The sequence below is a fragment of the Uloborus diversus genome, chromosome 4 (genome assembly GCF_026930045.1).
Source record: "Uloborus diversus isolate 005 chromosome 4, Udiv.v.3.1, whole genome shotgun sequence".
Classification (NCBI taxonomy): domain Eukaryota; kingdom Metazoa; phylum Arthropoda; class Arachnida; order Araneae; family Uloboridae; genus Uloborus; species Uloborus diversus.
Genome location: NC_072734.1, coordinates 99,120,936 through 99,147,691, shown reverse-complemented (window position 1 = coordinate 99,147,691; position 26,756 = coordinate 99,120,936). Strand labels below are relative to the sequence as shown.

Sequence of the window (26,756 nt, the reverse complement as noted above, 5' to 3'; positions counted from 1 at the left end):
AGGAATTTTTGGTTCCGACGGAATGAGAATAAGGAATTTTTGGTCCCGAACTTTTTTATAACAACAGTTTCTTTTGACTTTTTATAGTGTCAACACAGACGATAGACGTCTTAGCCCTTTTCAAGAACAGTTTTTCGAGAACTTTGTTTCACAGAGTGCAAAGTTCTTTTGAGGGATTACTGGAGGAACCTAAAACTTTCAGTGGGATCCAGGACATAATCGGAGGAAGGGCCAATTGAATTGGGAATCGCCAATTGAACATTCATGGCTGTCAAGATTTGAATCCCAGACTTTTACTTTTTGATCGTTGCCAATGCTACGACCTAATTTAATTTTCGAAAGTACCGTGCTTAGTTTTGTGTAACAAAATGTAATTCGTAGCAGAAAACTCTAATTTCTTTCAAAAATTTCTATCAAGCTTCATCTTAGCAGTTTTTCTCAGCTTTAAAATCATGTAAAGTCTGAAACGATTAGAGAATAATTTCTGTTACATAACCTCGAACGAATCTTAAAAATTTTAATAAATAGAAGGCTATTTCGTAATACCGAATGGAATCTCGCCAACAATTTTTTCCGGAGTGGGTTGCATTTGTTTCAAATCTTGTTCGAATCACTCAAATGATGTGAATTTTCTCCCCTTTCTCATTGACTTGTCTGTTTAATTTTGTATTGATCTATTTCATGATACGTGGAACGCAATATTTGTTTTGTCAACATCTATAAAAGTTAAGAACATTACACGCATATTTTGAATTGATAAGCCCTATTGCGCACGAGTGTATACGATTTACCTGAATAGAACTCTCACAATGGCGGTTTTCCAAGCAGTGGTTGTTTTTGAGTTAAAAATAAAAAGAACGTCATGTTCGAAGACACTGTTTCATGGCCGAGTTCAAGATGAGCCTGTTGATGTCAAATTGCCGACACATAAGTTCTTTTCTGCATTCCATGAGAACGCAGTTCTTGCTCCATTGCAAAAGTAAGGATAGAAATTTAAGAAAGCTAACATTAAGACAAATAAGAAATATTTGGTCCCCACTTTCGGTGACTAAGATTTTTCCTTCCCTCTCTCTCTTTTTTAATAGTTTATGACAGAACAAAATCTAACTGAACATTTGAAAAGAGAAGAATTGACATTGTTGTTAAATGTTCAAATGTGCTTGAGAGCATTTGCTGGTGATTCTAAATAAGAATGAAATTCTTGACGGAGTTTCACACAACTTACTTTAAAATCAACATTGCTTGAAGAAATGCGGTTTGCAACTGTGCTTTTTTGCTAGTTTACAAATTAGTCAAAAAGGGAAATATCCATTTTATGCGTGCATTAAGGAAAACGTGAAATATATTTATGCATGATTTAAATTTTTGGTATGAAAATGCTTAAACAACTCCACCTAATGACTTGGTTGACGCATTCAGTGTCCCGTTCTATCTGTTCAGAAAACAAGACCTGAAAACGAGACTGTCCCACTCCGGCGCGCACCCATAAGGGGAATTTGAGGACTTGACCTCCTCCTGACAAATCTGGACGGGGGATTAAAGAAAGCGCGACATTTCAAATTTCTTAACGAGGTGGGAAAGCATTCAAGTCAAGAATAAATCAATATAAGTAAAGTGTTCCAAAGAAGGCCAACCTTAGGTTCAGGGCATATCTCGTTCATTTATGGTTCAATTGACTCCAATCTTTGAACATTCATCAAATGACTCATAAAAAGGGGGGGGGGATTAGTCTATGGGGGGTGACAAATTTAAATTTATATTATTTTTGGCAGCAGCTTAACAAAAAAAAAAGGCAATCTAGCCTTATTAGGAACAGGGCTTCCTCATAAGTTTTGCTGAGAAAATTATATTGTCATGGTAATATTTCCAATTCCCATCATGAATCGGTTGCAAGCATTGGAATTTACATTTTTCGAACTACTAAAAACATTTTCTCTTTTGTGTCACATATGAATGAATCAGTTATGGAGAAGCATAATTCTCAGCTCCTTAGCATTGTTCACTGCTATGTTTTTTATTAGATGCTAGATATTACACAAAAATTCAAATTATGCTTGCTAAATGCTCCGTTAATTACAAATATATTTTTTCATGATGTCTAAAACAAAATCATCTTGCCCCGTATAAGGAACAAGATGACGAATAATTGCGTTTTCCAAAGATGACTCGATATGCCCAGGGTCGCCAAGAGCTAAGGCGGCCTTGTCAGTTTGGTCGCCGAGCCTCCCTACCTTGTTTGAAAAATCGGACATTTTAAAAAGTTAATTAAAAAATAACTGTTGGGGAAAATGAAAGAATTTTCTGGGTCCATGTTATTTTTTTTTTTTTTTTTGCTTATTCTATCAATTTCAGTGACTAAAAGTACTACTTTTGACTGAAGGAAACAACCCCATTGTAAGGCACAATCGATAAGAATTATTGACCTTCTATTTTAGTTTAAAAAAAAAATTAAAATTTCAGTTACTTGCATGGGACTTTCAGCAGTGAAATTTTAACTGACAGCAAATGAATCATATCAGTCTACTATTCAAGTATTCTCAAACAAAGTAAGAGAGACAGATTCAAAATATCCTATCTCCTATTATTACTCCACTTCAAAAACGCGATAAAATTAACTCCTGTTACCATATTATTAGACACCACCAACGCATCCGATTCTTGAAAAGTTGGCACAGTCTGGGAGGTTTCCAGGTGAATTGTCACCCTTTTCATGAGCAAGCTAGTGAAGTGAACGAGAAAAGAAAGGCAAGTGGGACGTGAAGAACCATAACGGCGCTTTCATGTGTTCCGACTTCATTTTTCGAAACCGAAGGAATCCTTTATCAAAACCGGTTGAGGCCAAAATATTAAAGAATTACACAGATATGCACATTCCAACTTTTCCCTTTGTTTAAATCAGGATAGCAATAAGCATTTTGTAAAGCATTAAAATTGCTTGCTAGAAATTTTGAATAAGACTTAAAATACACCGCCAGCTCAGTCATTTCCAGCCGAAGACTGCAGTTTCCTGCTTATTAGCACTCATCAACCCGGCATAGGAAAGTGACTGAACTGGAGATGGAAAACCTCTTAAGGAAGCCAAGAGTGCCAAACAAATTAGTAGCTAATATAGAATTAGCACCGATCAGACGAGTGACCGAAGCAATGGTTCGGTTCAACTCTAACATTGAAGGCAAGGCATGGTATATTCAGTAAATTATCGGCCCATTAGCCAGGGCTAAAGCAGAAATACGTGAAATACACCGCCAGCTCAGTCATTTCCAGCCGAGGACTGCAGTTTCGTGCTTATTAGCACTCATTAGCCCGGCATAGGAAAGTGACTGAGCTGGAGATGGAAAACCTCTTAAGGAAGCCAAGAGTGCCAAACAAACTGGTAGCTAATATAGAATTAGCACAGACCAGACGAGTGACCGAAGCAATGGTTCGGTTCAACTCGAACATTGAAGGCAAGGCATGGTATATTCAGTAAATTACCGGCCCATTGGGAGGTAATTTACTGAAGGTAAGAGGTTTTCCATCTCCAGCTCAGTCACTTTCCTATGTCGGGCTGATGAGTGCTAATAAGTACGAAACTGCAGTCGTCGGCTGGAAATGACTGAGCTGGCGGTGCATTTCACGTATTTCTGCTTTAGCCCTGGCTAATGGGCGGTAATTTACTGAATAAGACTTAAAACTATTGTTGTTGGTTTTGTGTGCAAGTGAAAGTTGACGAAATCAAGATTAACATAGAGAAAGAGGGAGAGAGAGTAAAATGAGTTGATAAATACGGAATGGCAAATAGTGTATTGGGCAGTCAGTGTATGCATAAAATATCGACTTTTTTTGTTTAACGGCAATGTGGAGCCTCGCCCTTAGTTTTTAGAGATGTGGATAAAACAAAAATAAAGATATAAGGTAAGGTCGCCAGTAACAACAGTTATGAGTATGGATTTAAATAATAAGCCTTTTAGGCTGTAAAACTGATGTTGCTGTGGCCCATGAATACGATGCAACCATCTAGTGTTGTCAGTGAATTTTATGAGTCAGTTTTTTACAAGGCAGTCGTGGAAGGTTACGAACAGCCACCACAAGGTCAGCTGGTGTTTCATGTTCATTTAAATTTAATAAGGCTTTATTTCTAAAAATAAAGAACTTTCGCACATTTTGAAGAGAAAAAGGGAATTTATGTCCATTATTCATCCTCTCTCCATCCTATCTATTATTGGGTATTTTCAGATTATTCGTTGTCTGTTATTGGGGGTCGGAGCTTTTTTTTTTTTCTTGAAATTGAGCAAATTAAAATAGTTAAGTCATTCAGAGGTCCAGAAAAATTCAAACGTTAGATATGTAGTTGCATGAGAGAAAAATAGTTTAAAAAGTCGATATACATTAAAATGCTCAGAAAATTGACTTAGCCTGAGAGCGATGTTTTAAACATGACTGTGACTGGTGCCGTTACCCTAGGATGTAAAGGTATAAATGACCTGTCTTTTAAGTAAATCCAGTGAATCGATTGCAAAAAATTTATTGATCAGACGGTTAAACTATACATAAGCAGGATTCGAAAATATCATGATATTTTCGAAAATATCATGATATTTTCGAAAATATCCGTTATTTTGATATATATATCGGATATTTTGATATATATCCGATATTTTTAATCAACCGAAACTCAAGACTTCAAAATAGTAAATGCATCTTCAAAACACTCTTTATTTTCTTATCACGGGACGCGGGAGCGTCCCGCCCCGCCAAGGAAACCAAACGTCAGCAGCCAACAGAAGCAAATCCACCGCCAAAGACGAAAGAAAATAAAAGCGGCCAAGAGCAAGATTACACGACAGAACAAGTAGGGTTTTTTTGGGTTTTTCACCCCTCTGTATCTCAGCCCCATTAAGACCCCCGGAGTTGATTTTTGGTACACTCAATCTCTAGTAGCTCCTGACGCCATGAACCAAAATACAAAAGCCTGGACCATCAGGGGGTGGAGGTATTAAAGTTATAAAATCGCTGTTCAAAAAAGTTTTCGCTTTCTTTGACAGGGCTACAGCCCAGACGAAAAAAGTAATCAAGCTGAAATTTCGCACACACATTCCTTGTGCCCTACTGATGTGCCATTTGACTTCCCTTTCCCCCTCGTTTTTACCCCCCAAATTGTATCTTCCCGGGGTTATCACCGCCCCCGGGAGGCTACGGTAATGATTTTGTGTATACATATTCTTGGGGGGGCTATTGAGTAAATTTCCAAAAATTCAACCCCCAGGGACATCATGGATCGGAGTAATTGAAGTTTGAAAATCACTAATTTTCCCTAAATTCTTATGTATTTGCTCTCAGCTCATAAAGTTTGTTTATCTCGAATTGCAATTGCAAGGTTAGAACAGATCTAACAGTTATTCCAAAGTTGTCTTAGGAAATGAAATTCAATCAAGACCAAAACATATCCAACAGTTGCAACTAGACGTTAAATCGCGGTTATCACAAATTTGCGACTGCGCATGCGCGCAGATTTAGCTCATTGGGCTTTCTGTTTTCAGATTCTATATTGTTTGTTTATACTTAAGCAGGGAAACAAATTAATGAATGAGATTAGAATGCTGCCCCCCCCCCCCCCCCAGTTTCGCAGATACAAAATTTCTTTTCTTCCTGTTTTTCAGTTTTGATATATTTATGGAGGGAAGAAATTTTAAATGTCGGCGCGAAACTGGGGTTAAACCATTACAATATTTTACGTGACAAATTATATGAAACTGTACGCATATGGATACGGCACATATCACTTTTTAATTGAAAGCGAAAAATAGCACTTTTTTTTATTGGTTTGCTTATTTTCTAAATTAATGGATTTTTCACAAAGAACACATAATGAATTGAAAATATATGAAATACGTGTGTGGATATCCGTGCTTTGCAGTAATTTGTTAGCTGAAAAAATTTTTGCAATTTAAGCAAGACTTTTAATGAGCTTAGTCCGCGCGCAACATGCGCATTCGCTATGGAAAATTTGGGATATCCGCGATTTGATATCGAGTAAAGTTGTATAGATCTTCTGACACATTCAAATTTAAAATATTTAATGGCTTAGTTTTTTTTTTTTTTTTTGGTGATAGCATGCGTTATTTTGTTTTTTAAATGAACTTTTAAACAAAACTAGGTATTAAAAAGACAATGACTTCTATCAAGAAAAAGATAAATCACCAAACAATTAAAATCATCCCATAAAACGTAAAATAATCCACGATTTAAGAAAAAATGTAATTAAACAAAAAGTGAAAAGCTAGATTAAAATAGCCCCCAAGCTCTAAAAGATTTAAAGAAACCTTCATGAAAATGTTGAATAATCTGTCAAATAAAGAAACTGTAATATAATTTATTGCGAAGTTATAAAATACTGGAATATAATTTAAAATATAGTATTTTATTATATAAGAAGTTTTCTTTGCAACAGAGAGGATACAAGGAATGCAATAAAATTTAAACCGCCCAATTCTCGCAAAATGAACATAGAATCTTAATAGTCAGAAAATAACTTGACGTAAAATTAGGCTAGCCATTATTGTTCCTTAAAAACACAAAACAGCGTTGTTTCAATAGAAAATTTTCTGACTTGAAGTTCTCAATTCTAAAAATACAAAGTAATAATATCAATGCAAAAAGATGTGATATCTCATCAAAAACAACCCTGTTGTAAAAATGTCCCCGCCAAGAAAACCTTTAACTTTTCCGCACAAAAAAGAAAACCTGCATCCTAAACCCAAAAACCCTCAGCCATAAAAATTTATGATATCTAGTTTGCCCGCCAAGTATCTGCCAAACTATCATCCTCCCTCTTCTCCTTTTTCATCACAGCTACTTCCATTAGAACCTCCTCCCACCTTCAACTCCTCAGAAATATGGATAGATCTTTTAAATTGTTTATCTTGTTTGGCGGGAAGCTTTTCAAAGTGAAGTGGTTGCTTGGTGAACAAAAAGCTTCCCGCCAAACAAGATAAACAATTTAAAAGATCTATCCATATTTCTGAGGAGTTGAAGGTGAGAGGAGGTTCTAATGGAAGTAGCTGTGATGAAAAAGGAGAAGAGGGAGGATGATAGTTTGGCAGATACTTGGTGGGCAAACTAGAGCAAACTTTTTATGGTTGAGGGTTTTTGGGTTTAGGATGCAGGTTTTCTTTTTTGTGCGGAAAAGTTAAAGGTTTTCTTGGCGGGGAAATTTTTACAACAGGGTTGTTTTTGATGAGATATTGTTATTACAATATGACGACTTAAAATTAAGGTTTCTTTTATAATTTATTTCTAGCATTTCATTTGACATTTTAATCAGAATTGAATTAATTTAGCATTAGTTTTTTACTCATTTTTCTTCTGTTAGCTAGTTTTACACAATTATATGAAAGAGGAATAAAAAATATGTATTGGTTGGTACACAGAAATAGGACATTTTCTTTTTTTCTGACCAACGTTTAATATTAAATTAAGCACTTTTAATCGGAATTAAATTTGTTACATTACTAATAATTTTATGAATATAAAATAAAAAAGGAATACTATACTACTTTGTTATGTTAATAATGATGTAAATGATATATATCTTAAAAATATAGTACATAACGTTTTGGTTATTTTCAAAAATAAATGTAAAATATTACTATGATTAATATAATTTTTATATTGAAAATACTGTGGTTGAAAAAATAAATATCGAAAATATCAAAATATCATGATATTTTCAAAATAAATATCGGATATATATTGTGATATAAGGTAGGTGCGGGTAATAAGGCCTACCTAAGGGAGATTCGGAATAAAATGGAAAGAAAAGGATCCGAATCAGCAAATGGCAAATTTAAAGTACCATTCAATTACTACACGAAAATAACAAAAAACGGCCTTTCTTGCCGAAAACAAACATAAAATTAATTATTTAAAAAAACCTTGCAATTAGGCCTTATTATACTACGGTAGGGTAATAAGGCCTAATATTTTAACACTCGTAAATAATCAAAATAAGCTATTAATATTGGTAATTGAGATCATTTGTAACATCCTTAAGCATTACTCATGCTGAAAATCTTCAAAAAAAAAAAATAAATAAATAAAAATAAAAAAAATTAACAGCCGTCAGGGCACTCAAAAATATCTTCGTCATCGGCTGTCAAACCGACGCATTGCTCATGATACCACCTGTTGCATTTTGAACAGGGCCTCATGTCAATCATTTTATCCTCCTCACAAGCGTGACAGTACCAACTAGCATCGTTTTTTTTTTTTTTTTTTTTATCGTCTTTCTTTGAGCGTTGACACCATTTTTTGCTTTTTTCTCTTTTCTATATTCTTCAAACAGTTCTTTGGTGACTTTAATTCCTCGATAATTAATAGATTTTCTTCTTAAAATTGATGTTTTTTCAGTATTTTTCACTGGAGTACGCATAAGCTCCTGAAATGCTTTTTTTTTAGTTGAGCTAGTGGTACATTGTCCTCTTCATCGTCAGAACTAGAACCGTAAACCATGCCGTACGTGGTTCCAGGAGGTTTGTTTGGGGTACTATTAATTATTTCATCTTGTGCTGTCGATGTGGAATGCCTTAGGGTTATTGGCGTGAGGAAGGTGCGAGGTTGCGAATTTTTTTCTTGAAATTTGTCAGCTTCGGGAGCTGGAAATTCTGTTAATACAGACGGAGCAAAAGCTGTTTCTGAAATAGCCTGTGGATTCAATAGATACAAACCAGCGGCCTTTAAAGCCGCTTGTAATGTTACTATGTGTCGCGCATTTTGACCAGACATTTGAAAGAATAACATTAAACCGTGCCTTGGTGAGCTTTTTGTCTGGGTTTTGTTCCATAAATGATAAAACTTCTGCATCCCAGTGGTGTTCAAATGATCGATAGACGACTTTATCAAGGGGTTGGAGTTCATGAGTGGTGTTCGAAGGTAAACAGTATATATGATGTATCGAATGAATCGGCGACTTCAACGATTGTTAAGTCTGGGTGACAAACCGCTCCATCAAATATTAAAAGGGACTTTCCTGCACTTTTAAATCTAGATAGGTGCTTTAGAAATTCTGTAAAAAGTTCATTAGTCATATAACCCTTTGTAGATTTTTCTACCAAAGAACCCGGTTGCAAATTGTCATATAATTCTGCCTTCAACCGTTTGCCTTTAAATATTATCATTGGTCGTATAGCAGTACCAACTGCATTTACACATCCAGCTATTGTGACACTTTCGGCGTGTTCCGAAGACTGTAAATGCACTCTTTTAGTCCCTTCTTTGCCAAAACAGTCTGCTGGTGGTGAATTGTGAGACGGCAGCCTTTCTCATCCATGTTGTATATTCTTTCAGGATGACTTCTCAAGTCCAGATTATCATAAATTTCATTCAGTCTGTTAAAGTGATCATTGACGATAAATTTTTTAAGCTTTTGAGCTCTGGCCGGGTTCATAAATTGAGCTTTTCGTCTAGATATTTCCGGGTGTCTTTTCATAAATGCTTTAAACCAATCTTTACCAGCAACTTTAGCAAGTTTATTAAAATTATGCTTTATGTTATTAAGCTCACAAAATTTATAAACCAAGCGTCGGAGAATAAGTGGTGTCACAGGCAACCCTACTTCAGAAAACCTCAAAATTCTGATGACAAGATCAGCTTCCTGGTCATCACTGAGAATAGATTTTCTTCCAAGTGTTTTTTTTTCAAACTTCCGGTCTGGAGATGGTTTCTAATGGTTCTCCTGGGAACATTATACCTCACAGCTGCTTTATATGAGCTCAGCATACCTCTTCTTACTGCTTGGACAGCCGACACTAAGTCATTATCAGACCACAGTGCTCGTTTGGGGGGCATCGTGATGTAGGCACTAAAATAAGAATGAACCAAGTCGTAAAAAGTCGCAATTACTAATAAACACTCATACCATGTTGAGAAAGGTTCAAAATAAGATGCACAGCTGAAAAACTACGTTACAAAAAAAGGAGTATAATAAGGCCTACGGTCAACTTTGGTAGGCCTTATTAGCCGCTGACGTCGAATTTAAAAAAAATACAAAAAAGTACAATAATTCGATCATATTATTTCACTCAGACATGAAATATCGATAGAAGCATTCAAGACAGATAACTGTAGCGCAAAACTATGCATGAAAGTATGATATTACAAAGATTACTTACATTTCAATCTGACGATTTTTTATTATTCGTGTCTTACAAGCGTTCCGTGAAAATGAATCTGAGCTCGCTAGTCAAAAGAACTGAGCATGGCGTTGCGACCAAATTGAGGTGCCATCTGGGAGTGTAAACTATCTACGATAGCGTTTTTAAGCGGCTACAACCATTTTAAATTATATTTTCGCTGTTTAGGCCTTATTACCCGACAGGCCTTAATACCCGCACCTACCTTATATCATGATATATATCGGCGAACCCTGTACATAAGTTTTCAAAATAGACTCTGCCTGAGTCAATATGTCGCCACCAGCGACATTTCAGGGCCTTGATGGAGTAACGGCTGGCCTTTTTTGCAATGTCCTTCAGAGCTCTGGTGCAAGTCTCTTTTTAACTTCATAAAATTTCTCGAAAGGATCAAAATAATGTGCTAAGATCGGCCGTTTACTAATCTTCGAGCACTTTTCACAGCTGCAGAGAATTAATCACGATCACTTGAACACAGGACTGCTCGATGAGAGTTCACTGTGACATTCAAAAAATTTAATTATTCGGCAAATTTTGTCAGACGATTCGGCTAATTTGGAAACGGCGTTTTCGAAATTGCATTTTTTGAAAAAAAAAAAAATGTAACGATGCTTGTGTGTGTGTGCTCCATATTTTATTCTTCGATAAAATTCGGAGTTTCATTCGGCAAATTGAAAATTTCCTCCTCCAAAAAATTAAAGTTCGGTGGGGGGGGGAGTCTTCTTGAACAGTACTTTTTGGAATGTTTAATGCTTGTGCCATTCAAGGAACATTCAACAGACACAGTAAGTTCATAATTTCAGCGACAGATTTTCGTTTGTGATGGTTGTTGATAGCCTTCCATCGCTGGCCTCTTCAGGGCCTTCAAAAAAAAAAAAAAAGTGCTGGTGTTCTTCAAAATTTATTCTTGTAGTGGAATAGAAGACATACCGTTTCGTCAAACGATCATTACTAAATGCTCTCTCCATCCCGAGAAAAGTGAGCCAGCACTTTGTACTAAGTGGACTCGAAAAAAACTTTTTTTTGGAAGTTCGAAATTTCACGTTGATAAAACGTTGCCCCTATAGCCCCTCATGCACCACAAAAATGTTTATCAAAATTAAAAAGTATTTAGGTGTCCCAGTAAGAAGCTTAAAATTTATAATTTTCTTAAAACAGTTTATTTTATCTATATAATTTTTTAAAAATGTAAGATAAATTTAAAGAAATTATCAAGCACAAAAATAAAAATAGTCAAGTAGGAAAATGAGTTAAATAGAATTTTTTACTCCTCTGCAATACTTGTCTCTCGCATAATACTTAAAGATATGGATATTTTCAAGTTTAAGTTATTATTTTTATTTTAAATGTATTATTTTCGTTCCATTTATTTGCAAATATTGATTTGAAAATGTGTTCACTAATAATTTTTGAACTTGATATTTTTTAAAAATTTATGCGTAATTTTTTAAAAGATAAGTAGAAAAAAACATTTTTTTCTTCTCTTGCTGGACACCTTAATATGTTTTTAATTTGGATAAATATTTATGTGGTACGTGTGGGGCAATAGTGGCAAAGTTTTATCAACATAAAAAGTCAAACTTCCAAAAAAAAATTTTTAGAGTCCACCTAGTAAGTACACAGTGCTGGTTCACACTTTCAAAGACGCATGTCGGCACGCATTCCCGTTGTTCAAATTATATGAAACTTTTTTACAATTTTTTTTTTTTTTTTTTGACGTAAAAGGAGAAAATATAAAAGGAACTATATTTTTCCCTTTTTCAAGTATAAAGATACTTGAAACATCGACTTTCTTTTTTTTTTTGTGGGGGGGGGGGGGACACCCTAATGTGTATGCATTAGTTTTTAAAATAGAAAAAAAAAGTTTCTTACCCCCCCCCCCTTTTTTTTTAATAACGATGTTGTATTGCGTATCTCTTGTGGTCCCGAAGGTGTTTCATCAACGACTGCTGATAAAGAAAACCCGGAGTTTCTACGCCACGCACTATAGCTATCAAGCATTGCTAGAGTCGTTTGACTCAGTAATGCTATTTGTGACCATACCCGTAGCTTTAATATAAAAAAGTAGAGTGCAAAAGTTCTACGGGGGGGTTTATTTAGTTATTTTGTTTTATTCGTCTTTTGAACAGTTTTACATTTTGTATCATTTTTCCAAAAAATTTTTTAGTTTACGCATGAATTGGATTATCCACTGTACTCGCTTCACCGCTCTGATGCATTCCCCGATCATCAGAAATATTCGGGTATATTATATAGCTTTTATTGGGGAGGGTTTTGGAACTGTTTTTCTCCAGGAAGAATTTTGATCATTTCAATCAGACGTTCCCTTATTTTATTTTTCGGATGAATAATTTTGCCGTTTTTAAAATTTTATTTAGTTTCAAAAGCTTAGTTTTCATTCTTTTTACATGCATTTTTCAATCTCTAAACATTATTCATTCGTTTTTTGTCGTCATTTTTTAACGATATTTTAACTCCAATCGATAACAAACTATTCATAACGCCATTGTAAATGTCACGACTGCTGAGTTCGAGCCGGTTCCGACTCTGACTCCGGAAATTTGAGAGCCTTCGACTCGGACTCCTTTGCCCCAAAATCAGTCGGACTCTGACTCCGCAAGCGCTGGCGGAGTGGCGGACTTCGTGGGAAAATGATATACTCAGACTCCAGCTCTTGGAATTTTAAAATTTCGATTCCCTACTTCGACTCTTTAGTGAGGGCATAATCGATAACTTTTGATAATCGAGATCTTGGGAATCGAGTACTTCTCATAATCGAGTGATTTTCAATCGAGATCTTTCGAATCGATGTCTCGAGCGATTAATTTCTCGTTCATTTTGAATCGAGATCTCGGGATGTGATTGTTGAGAACTTGAGACGGGATTGTAGAGAACTTGATAACTTATAATCGAGAACTCGTGGTAATCAAGTTCTCAAATGATCTTGAATGATCGAGTGATTCGATGATAACTCGATGATTTACTTCTCTTTTACTTCAAAATCAGTCTAACTCCAACACTTCGACTCCGACTACGCAGCCTTGAGAAATGTATTTTGTTGATTTCTGCGCATGTCTGCAAAATAAAAACATTTAAATATTTATAACCACTCATTTGCAAAGTTGCAATTTATAAATAGATTGATTCAGATGTAAATGATTTTATCCTGAAGGCATGACATTTAGCAAGATAATGAAGAAATTTGAGCAAATGTTTTGAATACTGTCTTCAGATATTTCATTGTGCTTTAAAAGAAGTCTTTGATGTTAGAGATATAATTCATCAATTTCGCCCCCTTTAATAGATCTACCTAGGGATTACGTATCATGATTAAAGGAGTAATTTCTCAATGAAAGAAATTCAATATCACAAGTTTTCTATAAATCCTTTAGACATACTGGCAACTTGCCTATTTCAAGAGTTCATTTCGAACAAACCAAACAAATTTTCTAGTCTAAAGAATTTCCTTTAATATGTCAGGGCAGTCACTGAGCATTCTGTCTTTTTGAAGCGTCTTTAATTTATCACCCGAGAACAATGCTACTTCAGAAGAATAGTGATTTTACTTTATACTTTCTTAGATATCTTTTTCACACAACTGGCTGACATCGCGTAAGAAATGTGGGAAATTCTCTTCTTTAACTGGTTCAGCTGCCAGTATCCAGCTGCTATGCGTGAGGATTTATTATTTATACACCTGTGTAGACAGATTGTGTCTAAAAATCTTTACACCAGACTGTTATTTAAAAATAAATACAAAAACGTTTTGGACAATTTCTCATTTTATCAAATTCTTCCAAACATTTCCGTCAACAATTCATAAGTTGCAGAAAGTAACAGTGTTTGGATGCTTTAAATTTCAGATAAATAACTGCAACTTTTAAACGACGTTCAATTCAAATTTTGGCTAATAAAGCAATATTTGCTAATGAAGCAATGTTTCTAAAATTTGTAAGCAGTTTTGAAAATAGTTAAACTTTACAAAAGTATTTTATATATACACTTAGTAAAATATTGGTACAATATTTAAAGCTGTTTTGCGTTTACTAAACCATGCTACATAACCAGCGTTGTCGCATGAATAATGTTCAGGGGCGGATGCGGACTAGTGTTTTAGGAAGGGTTGGGAGCCTCCTCAATGGTTGGAGGTCATGCTGAATAATATAGGGTACTGGCACGAAACATTTCTGAAACTGTTAGGGTGTCGATTAAAAACTTCAAATCGGTCAGGATTAAGTCATCTTAGGGCGTAGTTGTTACTAATGAATTTCATGAGTAATGAAAAGAAGGCAATTTCAAATATGTAAGTGTAAACATAATTAGTGAATTGAAAAGATAGCTGAAATCGTTCTTATTCACAGGGGTGCCCACCTAGGAAGGGGGGGGGGATATGGCGCAGACTTCGCCATTGAAATTTTTAGGGGGTTTAGGAGCATTTTTCATTCTTTGGGGGGTCTTCGCGATATTTAGGGGGGAGTGCGCCATTGACCTTAGGGGAGAGGGCATCCCCGTTATTCATAAAGTATTTGAACACAATGAATGAATAATATTGCCAACGGTTTAGGGGGGGGGTACAGCTTAGGGGGGACGGTTCATCACCCTTTGTATCCGCTCCTGATAATGTTATTTATACAAAAGTGTAATGTAAATCTACATTAGGATTAAAAAATTATCATGCATCTTAAATGAAACATATATATATTGATTGCCAATTTTTTTCTAATCCAATAATGCTTTATGACAATCGCGCAAAATGATTCAAGTTTTGTCAACAATACAAACTAAAGGCAAGAAGTTTTACTATTTATGAGACATGTAAAACTTAAAACTATAAGATAAGATATTAACAAAACAAAATACACATACATAACAGTAAGCAAAATAAAATAAAGTTAAAAAAAAAAAACTTACAAATTATAAGACATAAATTACAAACGTCATAATAAAACATTAAGAAAATCTTGACTATAGTTCAACATGAGTTAGTAGTAAATTCAACACTAAAGAGCGCCAAAGGCACTGTCCGCAGTGTTTTTTAATTGGTTTAGTATGGAGTACAAACACATATGTATTAACAGTAATATTTACAAATTAATTTTACACAAGTAGTAAAAATTTTACACAGAACAATTATTGGACTGTTTGACTCCAGAAAAAAAAACACAATAACTCGCATTGAAACATTCAATAGTATAAAAAATACAATACAAAATCCCCCCCCCCCCGGTTGGCAAGTCAGTATATTTTATCAGCTAAAAGTTAATTATTGATAGAATGTCGTTATTTTTTATATATTCATTGACCCCTTGTTTATATTTTTTGAAGTTCTTCTCATTCCTAACATCTTCCGTTAGTTCATTAAACAGCCGCGGTGCCAAGTAAAAGAATTGCTTTTTAATAATCGTTTTATTTGGTTTTATAACTTTATATTGTTTACCTGAAATTCGAGTATTATATTGTATTTCATTAATTTCAAACCAGTTACTGTTGTTATGCAAAAAATACAATATTCTCTGTGCATATATTTCTCTGATTTTTGTAAAATAGTATCGTTTTTATTAAGTTCTTGTTTAGATTCATAAATTATTTTCAAAATTTTTGCATAAGTTCTATTTAAATTGGTAAGATTTGTTTCATAATCATCTCCCCATGCACAAATACCACACGTAATTATTGAGTTTATCCAAGCATAAAATAAACATCTAAGAAACTTTTTCCCAACTATATTTCTCAATAGATAAAGCCAATGTATTCTACCTCTTAATTTCTTCACAAGTTTATCAGTATGGCATTTCCATTTTAAATTTTCACTAAAAGTTATACCTAAATAATTTATATTTTCGATTCTTTCTATGGTAGGGCAGTTACAGTTATTTGTGCAGTTACATGTTGGTTCGTGATATTTTATGCTTAAATCAATTTTATTAATTCCTTACTTTTTTAAATCAAACTTTATATATTTTGTTTTATTTATATTAAGAGATAACATATTGTCAGTTAACCATTTATTTACAGCAGTTAAATCAAGTTCTATTTGGTTTTTTATATCATTAATGCTCCTTGCAGAATATGTTAATGCTGTATCATCTGCGTATAGAGTAATTTGCTTATACAGTTATTTGCTTATACAGTTATTTAGTTTTGTTGCTTGTGTTTTCTGTCTGTGAGATAGGATAATATCCATTTGTAAGGTATTCCTCTTATTCCAATATTGTATAACTTTTTTATCAAAATCTTTATGCTTACCCTGTCAAATGCTTTGCGTAAATCCAAGAATACTGCTTTCATAGTTTTCGTTAATGTTCGCATAAATTCACCTGCTAATTTTAATACAGCTTTTTCAGTATTTCTGTTTTGCCTAAATCCGTATCGTGCGTTATGGAAAAAATCATATTTTTCTTAGAAATTCTTCAACTGAGAGCTATAACATTTTTCCAATAATTTTGAGAATATTGGTAGAACTGAGATAGGTCTGAAATTATTACAGTCATCTTTAGCACCTGATTTGTGTATCGGTGTAATTATTGCTTTTTTTAGATCTTCTATGAACTCACCTCTTTATAGACTAATATTGATGATTTTTGTCACAATTTCTATATGATAATTAGCAATTATCTTAAGTGCATTACTTGTAATTCCGTCATAAACTCAATTAAAAAATGTTAAAAACTCGAAGACCTCAGTTTTCTTTTAAATGTGTTTATTGCCCTCCATCAGTTACCTGGTTGGCAGTTCTCCAAGGCTATTGTCACGCCTAATCATTATGTTCCCTCACGTGAATGCCAAATTTCCCGAGTCTTGTCGCTGTACCAGACAGTGACCCATTGCTTTCCTGACCTACTTGGAGTGAGGTAGAGTTTATCTATTTAAAACCCTGCATGCTCTACCTATTTTGGCAGAGTTGTGTTATGAGTGGAAAGAAGGAAAAAACGACTGTCTGATGTACATAGTTGAGAAAGATCTCTTATCGCCCTTTCACTATCATTTTCACTGGAGAATGATGCATGGTCGGCTCACCTTAGGCTATTGTGTTTTTCGGAAACAATCATTTTGATGTACTCTTCAAAAAATATAAATTTTTCGTTTCATGGAAAAAAAGGTCCCACCCCCCCTCCAGGTTCCCAATAGCGCTAATTCCCCCCCCACACACAATTTTTCTCGACCCTTTTGTTATTTTTAGCTCTCTTTTTTATTTTATTTATTTTTAAAAATATTTTTATTAATTTATTTTAAAAAAATAGTTTTTATTTTAAAAAAAATATTAAGTTATTTTTTTTAAATATTCTTTAAATTAATTTATTTTTTTTAAATATTTTTATTTAACTATTTATTTTTAATTATTATTAATATTTTATTAGAAAAGTTCTGTGCTACACCAATAACACACACACCAACTAAATAAATGAAATGAAATATAAACAGAATAAAATAAAAAAAATAATTTGATTTAAAAATAAATCGGTAAATAAATTAAAATAAATAAATTTTAAAAATTTTTACCCCCCTCCCCTTAAAAAAATTGATGGCGCAACCCCTGCTAATAGGAAATGTATGAATGTCTGTAGTTGGGGCAAACCTAACCTGGCAGCATTGTGAAAGCTACGCAAATCCTAATCACAGCATCACGATGCTGCCAGGTTAGGTTTGCCCCAATTAAGCCCCCCTTCAACTCCGCTCAACACGTTGATTGCCAACTACGTGATAACTCGTAGACTGCTTTCGCCAACGCGAAGATTGCTAGGACGCCAAACAAGTACAAGATAATTAAGAGTTATCTCGTACTTGTTTGCTTGCCATTTTTGCGCAGTTACGATTAAAATCTGAATATATCAGTGCTAATATCGATGGGTGGCTTCTGGGAAAAGAACAAAAAATCAATGTTGGCTTGCACAAACAGAAAATTCATTAAAAAATGTAATAAAAATTAGTTCAAATTCAAGAAATAAAATAATATTTTATTGTTTGTGGATAACTATGCACTAGAATTAGTATGATTAAATCCAATTCTCATTTTAGGCCAGATTTCTGAAAATTGCCGTGTCAGACAACGTGTTAAGCAACTAATTAATGAAATCACGCCCAGTCTCCACTAACAATAGCCAGCTAATTCTAGTAACTTGTCAAACAGCTTTTCTTTATTATTATTTTTATTTTTTTAATCACATGCTCTACTCCTTACTTTTACTCATAGTTTTTTAGCATTTTGAATTTGACTCCATTTGGCAAAAAATGTGAATTAAACCGTAGACCAGTTTTTGGAATAAAAATAAAGGGACTTAAACGCGCTTCTGTAGTGCTGCTTTTATTTTCAATTCCTTGCAATGCTTTTCATTTTTAGATCCTCATTCGTAGTAAACTGATTCACTTAGGTATCATCACTTTAATCTTATCTTTTGTAGTGTTACTTTTCTTGTTCTCCCCTCGGTTAAAGATTTGATTTTATCAACAAAACCTGCAATTCTACCCAATCGGAAAAAGCAATCAGTTCAATGATTTAATCTTTTTGAAGATAGGGTTTTGATAAGTTAAATAAAAATACTTTCCTATCGTAAATCGGTCCTTTTAGAAATTTTACGGTATTAAAAGCAACAAGAAAACTTTGTCAAAAATATGGGTAAGGTTTTAAAAATACATTCTCGCATTTTATGATGTTTTACATTTATTTTTTAACTCTCATGGCTTAGCTTCTAGAAACACTAATAATTTTGATAATTTTTGATTGATTTTTTTAAAATTCTGTTGAACTTTATTTTCATGACTAGAAAATCGCCCGTCAAAATAGCTTCTACATTTGAAAGAAGCAATTGTCTCCTTGATGCTAGTTTGATAGTTGAAATTTTAACCTCAACTCCAGTGGATGAACCATAAACTCCAGTAGATAGCGTTCACAGTAGACCGTTTTTTCGTTCCTTTATTCCCTCGAAATGCCACTCTTACCAAAAACAGTTACATTACCGGATCCAGTTCAGCCTTGTCACAATAAAGCCTTTCGCTGCATTTTATACATTACCGAAACATATCAAATTATCATGCCGTGGAGCGAGTTTCATTGTTGATGACCTCAGGAGCGTTACTCTATCATTGGCTATTTTATATATGAGGCTTCAAAATCAAACGAAATATTTTGTTCAGAAATGTTTGTATGAATGCAAAGAAAAATGTTTAACAAGTTATTCATTCAAGAAGTATTGCGTCGAACGCTCCTACACGAAAACATGCATTCATTCTTTTGAGTTATTAAAAATATCGATTGCTGCAAAAGCAAGTGTTTTCGCGAGGCTTCAATTTTTGTAAATTTTCCTAGCTCGTCGTAATCGCGAAAATTTAACCCGTAGCGAAATGTTTTTTCACGGCGGATTTTCCAACTTTCGGTTTTGTTTATATAAAAATTGCGAAGTTTTTAGCTCGCGAATTCACCTATACCTTCATTTTCACGAAAATTATGTCTCGCCAAAATAAGTGCTTCTAGAATGTTGAATAGACGTAAACGGAAGTAGTGCGGGGTCCGCACCAGATACTTTAATTTACAGAAGCCATCAAAGATTGCTTATCAGTTTCGAGTGATTGAGTTCATGTAACCGTCACTTTCGTTTATTGTTTATGCTCCGTTTAAGTATAGCATGGCTCTGATACCAAGACATTTTGACCTTGAGAGAGTTTATTTCTGCTTGAAGGAGATGGAGGAGGATTCTGAAATTGAAGCGAGATCAATAGCTTTAGTAGTGCCTTATTAGCGGAAGCTAACCAGCTCTCTTTTCCCCTTTTTTTAATAAATGGAATTGTTTAAACCGAGGTGCCCAACCTTTTTACTCGAGGACCGCACTTTATCTCACGGGTCAGACCAAATATAAAATTAAAATATTATTCAAATAAATTCAATTAATATGGGAAAACGTGGGAAAGGAAATGACATTACAAACCAAAATTTGTTATTTTCATTTGTGATTATTTTGTTTATCCGAAGTTTCCATTAGTTTTTTAGAAATCAATTTCTGACTATTTGGCTCAAAATTTATCACAATCATTCTTAATGTCCCGAATGAAGATAATCTGTGCACCAGGGGCGTAGCTAAGGGGGGGGGGGGTTTGGGGACAACCCCCCCCCCGAAAGTCGGGTCTAGCTACGCCACTGCTGTGCACAAATGGCTGACGGGTCGTAGGTTGGGCACCACTGGTTTTAACCACTGTCCATTGAAGTTCAAATTATACTGCTCCACTGTCATCGAAAATCAAACATACTGAATTCGAGGGAAAAAAAAAGATTGTGCTTGACTTTTTAGTTCCGTATAACGTTATTGGTAAAGATCGCTATTGATAATATATGATGCCCCCCATCTACTAATAGAAACTTCAGTTTTATATTTGCTATTGTTCTTGATTAAAAGCTGGCTTTAATTCATGGTTTACATTCATGAAACTGTTTCACTTGGGTTCTCTTGGTAGAGAATTGAAAAATTTAAAAAAAATTTTTTCAAATACAATTGATTTGCGAATACATGCGTCAATTAAAAGTGGAAAAAGAAATATTCCTTCTAGCAAGTAATCCTTAAATGCAAAACTGTTAATCCGTCAAAAACAAGTTAAAAAAGGTTTTTTTTTTTAATATTTTTTTATTTGTTTATTATGTTCAAACTGATATATGCCGAAGTTGTTTGCATTTTTTTTTTTTTTTGAAAGAATAATTTGCTGTGTATCTATTATATATGGCACTTCACAACGTATAGAGATGTACTATTAATTACAAGTTACACACTGTACATTGTACAATTGAAGTCCCCAATTCATTTCAGTTACTACTTCGGGTGTATTGTGATCGAATACTTTTTCTGAATAGTAAATTTTCAGTGTCAGAATTTAATTAAGTTGCATTTAGTTTCTCACATAATATAGTTTGTATGATACTGCTAGGTGTTCAACATGACTATTACAGATGTTTTTTAACATGTGTCGATGCTTTGTTTTACTTTAAAAAAATTCTAATATGACATTTTATATTTTCAGTGGACCAACAGGCATTCGTCACGTGCGCAACCAACGACACATATGCTTTAGGTGCTTTAGTTCTAGCCCATAGTTTGAGGAATGTGCAGACGACGAGAAAATTAGCGATCATCGTCACACCTCAGGTTACGAATAAAATCAGGTAAGCAGAAATAATTTTAACGCATCTCTGAAAAGAAGATATTTGGTATTCACGGTGCTTGTGTAGCACAGAGCCTGATTACCGCACAGGCCGCCTGGGCCTGGGGCCTCATCTTCCTCAGGGGCCCCGATTTTTTAAAAAACTTATACATAGCATTAAAAAATCATGCATTTTTGTGAAAATAATGAAAATTAATGATTTATTAATTGAAAACATTCCTCTAAAATATTGTCAAACATTATTTTGCATTGACTTAACGTAATAGAATAGAGAGGGGGACCTCCAAAGCATTGTGGGCCTTGGGCCTCACATTTAGTTAGTCGGGCCCTGGTGTAGCATCTCGGACGGGCAGGCCCGTCATTCCTCACTTTTATATGGGAAGGGGAGGACAGGGTTCCGCAAGAAGGCACCAACCTTGAAGTTGGGTTCGAAGGGGCAAAAAAAAAAAAAAAAAAAAAAAGACAAAGGCACATAGGTTCGAAGGTGCCAAAAAAAAAAAAAAAAAACCGAGGGCGCAAAAAAGGACGAAGGCGCTTAGGTTCGAGGGCGCAAAAAGAAATAACGAAGGCTCACATGTTCAAGGGCGCAAAAAAATCCCGAAGACACACTCGTTCGAGGGAGCAAAGGCACACAGGCTGAAGGGCGGGCGCACCGGCCCGCGTGCCGATGGGCCGACGGGACAGGTCACTCCTGGGAGGGAAATGGTAGGGAAATGTGGGGCAAAGTGAAATGGTTAAGATGACTGATTTTTTTTCTTCAAAGTGAACAAATCGGAAATTTTGTTTTGAAAATTACAGCACACAAAGAAAGAACATTGTATTTCAAAGTAAAACTTACTTGGAAACAGTGTTTTTTTTTTTATTTTTGGCAGTAAATTTGAGTCTGCAAAAAAAAGGTGGAAATTTTTCACTTATTTTTTTCTTGGGACAAAGTGAAAAAATAAATATTTTCTACTAAAATATTTTCTATTCGTGTATAAAACATATGTTTTATCACAAGAATCAGTAAATAAAAGGTTGTATGAATAAATGAAAAGATAATGATACAATAAACGAACAATTAAATGAATAAATAAAATAGTATAAGAAGAAAAATAAATCAGCGAGTAAAAGAAGGAAAAAATAAGAAAATAAGTGAATGAATGAATAAAAAATTGAATAACTAAATGAAGTAATGAAAATGAATTGATTAATAAATAAAAACGTAAGTGATTTTTATTAAATCATTGAGTGAGTAAATGAAACAAAATATTTCACTTTGCTCCATCCACTTGCCCCGCATGCACTGGACTAATTGTACATTTTCTTTAAAATATCAATAAGCATACTTGCAGGATTTGCTTCGGGAGAGGGGGGATAACATGTGTAAATATTAATGTACTAAGATTAACAGGGACGCTCCGAGCTAAAATTTTGGGAAGGAGAAAATTCTCAATTTTCCGAAGGAATTTTCTAGTTTACCGAATGATAAAATTCGAACATGAACAGTGAACACGCATAAAAACCAACGCAAATAAAGCACAAAATCTATTTCAATGCTTCTACTCTCTTCAGTGTATAAAAAAACACTAATTTTGCACTGATCAAGAGGAGTTTTAAAGAGGATGTTTGTAAATAGAAAGGTTCGTTCATTTAAAAAGAAGAAAGGAAAATGCAACTAATTATTTGTAGAACTTTCAACTTTTTGACAGCATTTAATTGCAATGACAGCTTCAGAATAAAATTAATTTTTGAATTTGAAAAAAGTTAAACTAAATTTTACCTAAGTCCTATCTTGATTTTTCTCATGCATTTATTGAATATGGCATTCAATAGGGCATTTTCCGCCCATAAAAACTTGTTTAAATAATAAATATTTTTTTAAATAGTTTTTATGTTTTTTAACTGCTAACTTCCAAAAAATATACGCATTCCTTCTTTTCCTAACAGGAGTCTCTTAGGAAATGTTTTCGATCTTATCAAAGTTGTAGACGTCTTAGACAGCAAAGATGAAGCTAATCTGACATTGCTCACAAGGCCAGAGCTTGGAGTCACATTCACAAAATTTCATTGTTGGAGGCTCACACAGTTCCAGAAATGTGTCTTTCTCGATGCCGACATTCTAGTAAGTGTAGTTTTATAAATTAAAAGTTTTTCTATAATTGTTTTGAGCATAAGCAGTCTATTTTCTTCATACACTCTTGCTTGTGAAAATTGCAGCACCAAGAAGGAATTTAATGGAAATTCACATCAAGTGTATAGCATAAGGTATGCAAATGAATTAGAATTACCAAGGCGTCACGCTTGCGGATTTTACAGCGTCCTCTCATATGCTGACTGGTACAACTTTGGAGTATTGCTACAGATTGCTGCATCCATGGTTCGTCGACGTCTGCTGCGCCAGGGCCCTTGCATGCAAGGATTCCCCTATACAGGGTTCCTTCAACCCTCAACTATCGCAGCCTCCAGCTTCAATGGGCCCACAGTGCAGATTAACACCCCAGTGGCGTGCGGACTGGCAACAGGTCATCTTCTCGGATGAGTCCAGATTTAATCTGCACTATAACGATGGACGTGTTAAGCGTTACCTAGGGGAACGCCTCCTCCCAGAGAGTGTAATCCGCGTTCATACTAGAATAATGGAAAGCGTCATGGTCTGGGGCGCTATTATGTATCAAGGGCGATCCCATCTACTCCGAATTGCGTGTAACCTCAATAACGAGAGCTACGTCAGGGCCGTTGTGACGCCGGAAGCACTACCTTTTCCTCAGAGCATTCCTGGTGCAGTGTTTTAGCTGGACAGTACACGTCCACATGTTTCATTTAACGTACAAGTGTTCTTCAGTGCACGACAGATCACAACTTCCTTAACCTGCCCGTTCATAGGATATGTCGCCAATCGAGCATGTCTGGGATTGCGTTGATCGGAGTTTCGCGCATGCGTCTCGTCCGGCAATGGGTGCGGATTAACTTTGGCATTAGATTGAATCAAAATCGCTCTCTCCTTTCAAAAACGTCATGTCTAAAAAAAAAATAAAAGCGATTTTGAGTTATGCCATTTTTAACAGCCATGTATGAGTAGAATATCTCTGCAAGATCTGTTTTTACACTTCTTCATGAAACAAGAAACGCCAGATTTTCTTGGAAAAAGACCTTATGCAAAAAAGTTCAATCAGTGGCAAAAAAATAATTTTACTACATATCTTACTTTTAATTTTTGAAATCGCTTTCCTAAAAAATCCCCTTTTTTAAGATATGATGTGTTGAAATGAGTGAGCGATATGGGATGCTATCCCCGAAGCGTGACATTCAGCACCTCTATGATTCGATGCCAAAACGTGTACAGGCTCTCATAGCTGAGCCGGGTAGCTACACTCGACATTAATTTTCAGCTGTTATTTTTATTTCCTTTATCTATAACTTTGATAATTTATTTGTAGCACTAGGAGTAATATGAGCAATAAATTTTACTCCTTTCTAATGAGTCTTCCATGTTGTTGCAATTTTCGGAAACATGACTGTATATTTCAGAGGTTCCGAAACTTCAGATCTCCGCGGACCCCCTCCGTAAAAATTACGAACTCCACGGAACCCGTCCCCCCCCCTCCCCTCCGGCGCGAGCAAAAAGGAAAAATGATTTGATACACTTAAATCTATTTTATATAACACATTTTCACGCTTTTATTCCTTTAAATTTATTTATTCATTGTTCTATATATTTTTCAAAGCATTTGTAGGATTTTCATTTCTTACATTATTTTGCGTTATCATGGAAGTAAAATTTTATTTAAAATTCAATTAGGAATAAAAATGTTTATCTGAAGTATGATATCTCAGCTGTAAAAATGTGCCCTAATGTTGGCGTTTTACCTAATATAGTTTTGTAACTTTTTGAACTACGCCATGTACACAAAATTAATTTGTAGTATGTTTACCCCCGAGAGTTCCGAGGGGGGGGGGGGGGAGGCTGCTGCGTCCCGCATGTACTTAAGCAAGAACTTTTTTATTCCTCATGAATTTATTTTGAAACTTTCTTTTTGAATTAAAATATCGTTACTCGTCCTTCAATCTCAGTTATGTTTTACGTTTTAGCTGGATAGCACTGCGGACTCCCTGCCATGGACTCGTGGACGCCCGGTGGTCCGCGGACCACAGTTTGGGAAACTCTGTGATATTTCATGAAATAGATCTGTATTTGAGAATCATCCGACCTAACTAGTAAACCTACCGAAGTGTCACTCACCGATTAGAATAAAATTTTGCACATCGATTAAACACTTAAAAATTTTGGACCCATGTTTTTGTTTTCTCTTTTTCTATCATCGGTCTGTGGTTTGCTGGTTGAGTATCGCTGTTCTAGAATATTTTCTGAAATTATTGTTGGACTTGTCCTATTCAGATGTCAACAATACTGCACAAAAATTGGCAATATTAAACTTAATCTGACAAACGCACGAACTTTCTTGCAATGGGGTTGCTTCCGAAACTTTAAGGGTTTTTTTTCTTCCTGAAAGAGCATGCTTAAACCATTTTTTAAACATTTTGAAAAAAATTAATATTTCGGGTATTTTAATCGGTTCGCAGATTGAAATTCATTTTTTTACGCTTTTGCACATGACATCACAAGTGATGAAATGCCATTCACTGATGCCATTAGCGCACAGCGCAAATTATCATATCCCGGCAACGTGGTTGACATCAAAGAGTTAACATTTAGCATGGCAATGGAGTAACGCGCCAAAGTACATCACTTGCGATGTCATAATGACCACGCCTTATTTCCAAAATCGGACTATATATATATATATATATATATATATAAAACAAGAGATACAATTTAAGACAAATTTAAAATAGAAATTCAAAGAAATTGAAAAAATCAACGACATTAAAAAGAACTGAAAGAATAAATACAAAAGTGTACCGTAATGCCAGCGCAAAGCTGCTAGGAACAAAAACAGTATAAACATATTCACACAAACAGTCAAAATAGAAATGAAAAAAGCAAATGAAAAAAGCGAGAAAATCAAAATGGAAAATGAAAAAGGTGAACCCAGGACCAACACTTTCTCAAGGGGGGGGGGGGGGATTGGTCCTAAAGTTCACAAGGCTCTTTCTGTCTAGCAAGAGAGAAGGTCCCAATAGCTTGCTACCCCTCCCCGAGAGCCTTAGAAGAGAAAGGAATCAGAGAACATACCTAAAGATAAAAGAGCAGAAGAAAGTTCCGGAGTGCATCCAAACGGAATGAGCACATTGAAATTAAAATTGACCTGCACGTGCCAGGCAAAGATGCAGTTAGGACACGGCAGCAGCGGGACATGGAATTGAAAACCGTGGAGTTGAAAAAACCTGGAGTATAGTAAAGCCGAGGAGAGAAAAAAAAAAACAACAAAAATTGGATCGGAAATTACATCAGAATATTCAGGATAGCTCCTGGCAGACCTTCTTCATAGCTCAGGTGGCCTT

The 26,756-nt window shown here is 34.8% G+C and overlaps 1 protein-coding gene across 2 annotated transcripts in view; it reads left to right on the top strand.

The window, feature by feature from the left end:
• Positions 1-26,756, top strand: part of LOC129219779 (glycogenin-1-like) — a 46,636-nt gene that overhangs the window by 10,699 nt on the left and 9,181 nt on the right. The window contains exons 1-3 of one of the 2 annotated variants that reach the window (XM_054854078.1): positions 18,735-18,783; positions 21,171-21,312; positions 23,241-23,415. In XM_054854078.1, the coding sequence (XP_054710053.1) occupies positions 18,780-18,783; positions 21,171-21,312; positions 23,241-23,415 (321 nt within the window). In that variant the 5' untranslated portion in view covers positions 18,735-18,779. Of the gene's footprint in view, positions 1-18,734; positions 18,784-21,170; positions 21,313-23,240; positions 23,416-26,756 lie in introns of those variants that run through there. The other variant, XM_054854079.1, reaches the window with a different exon arrangement.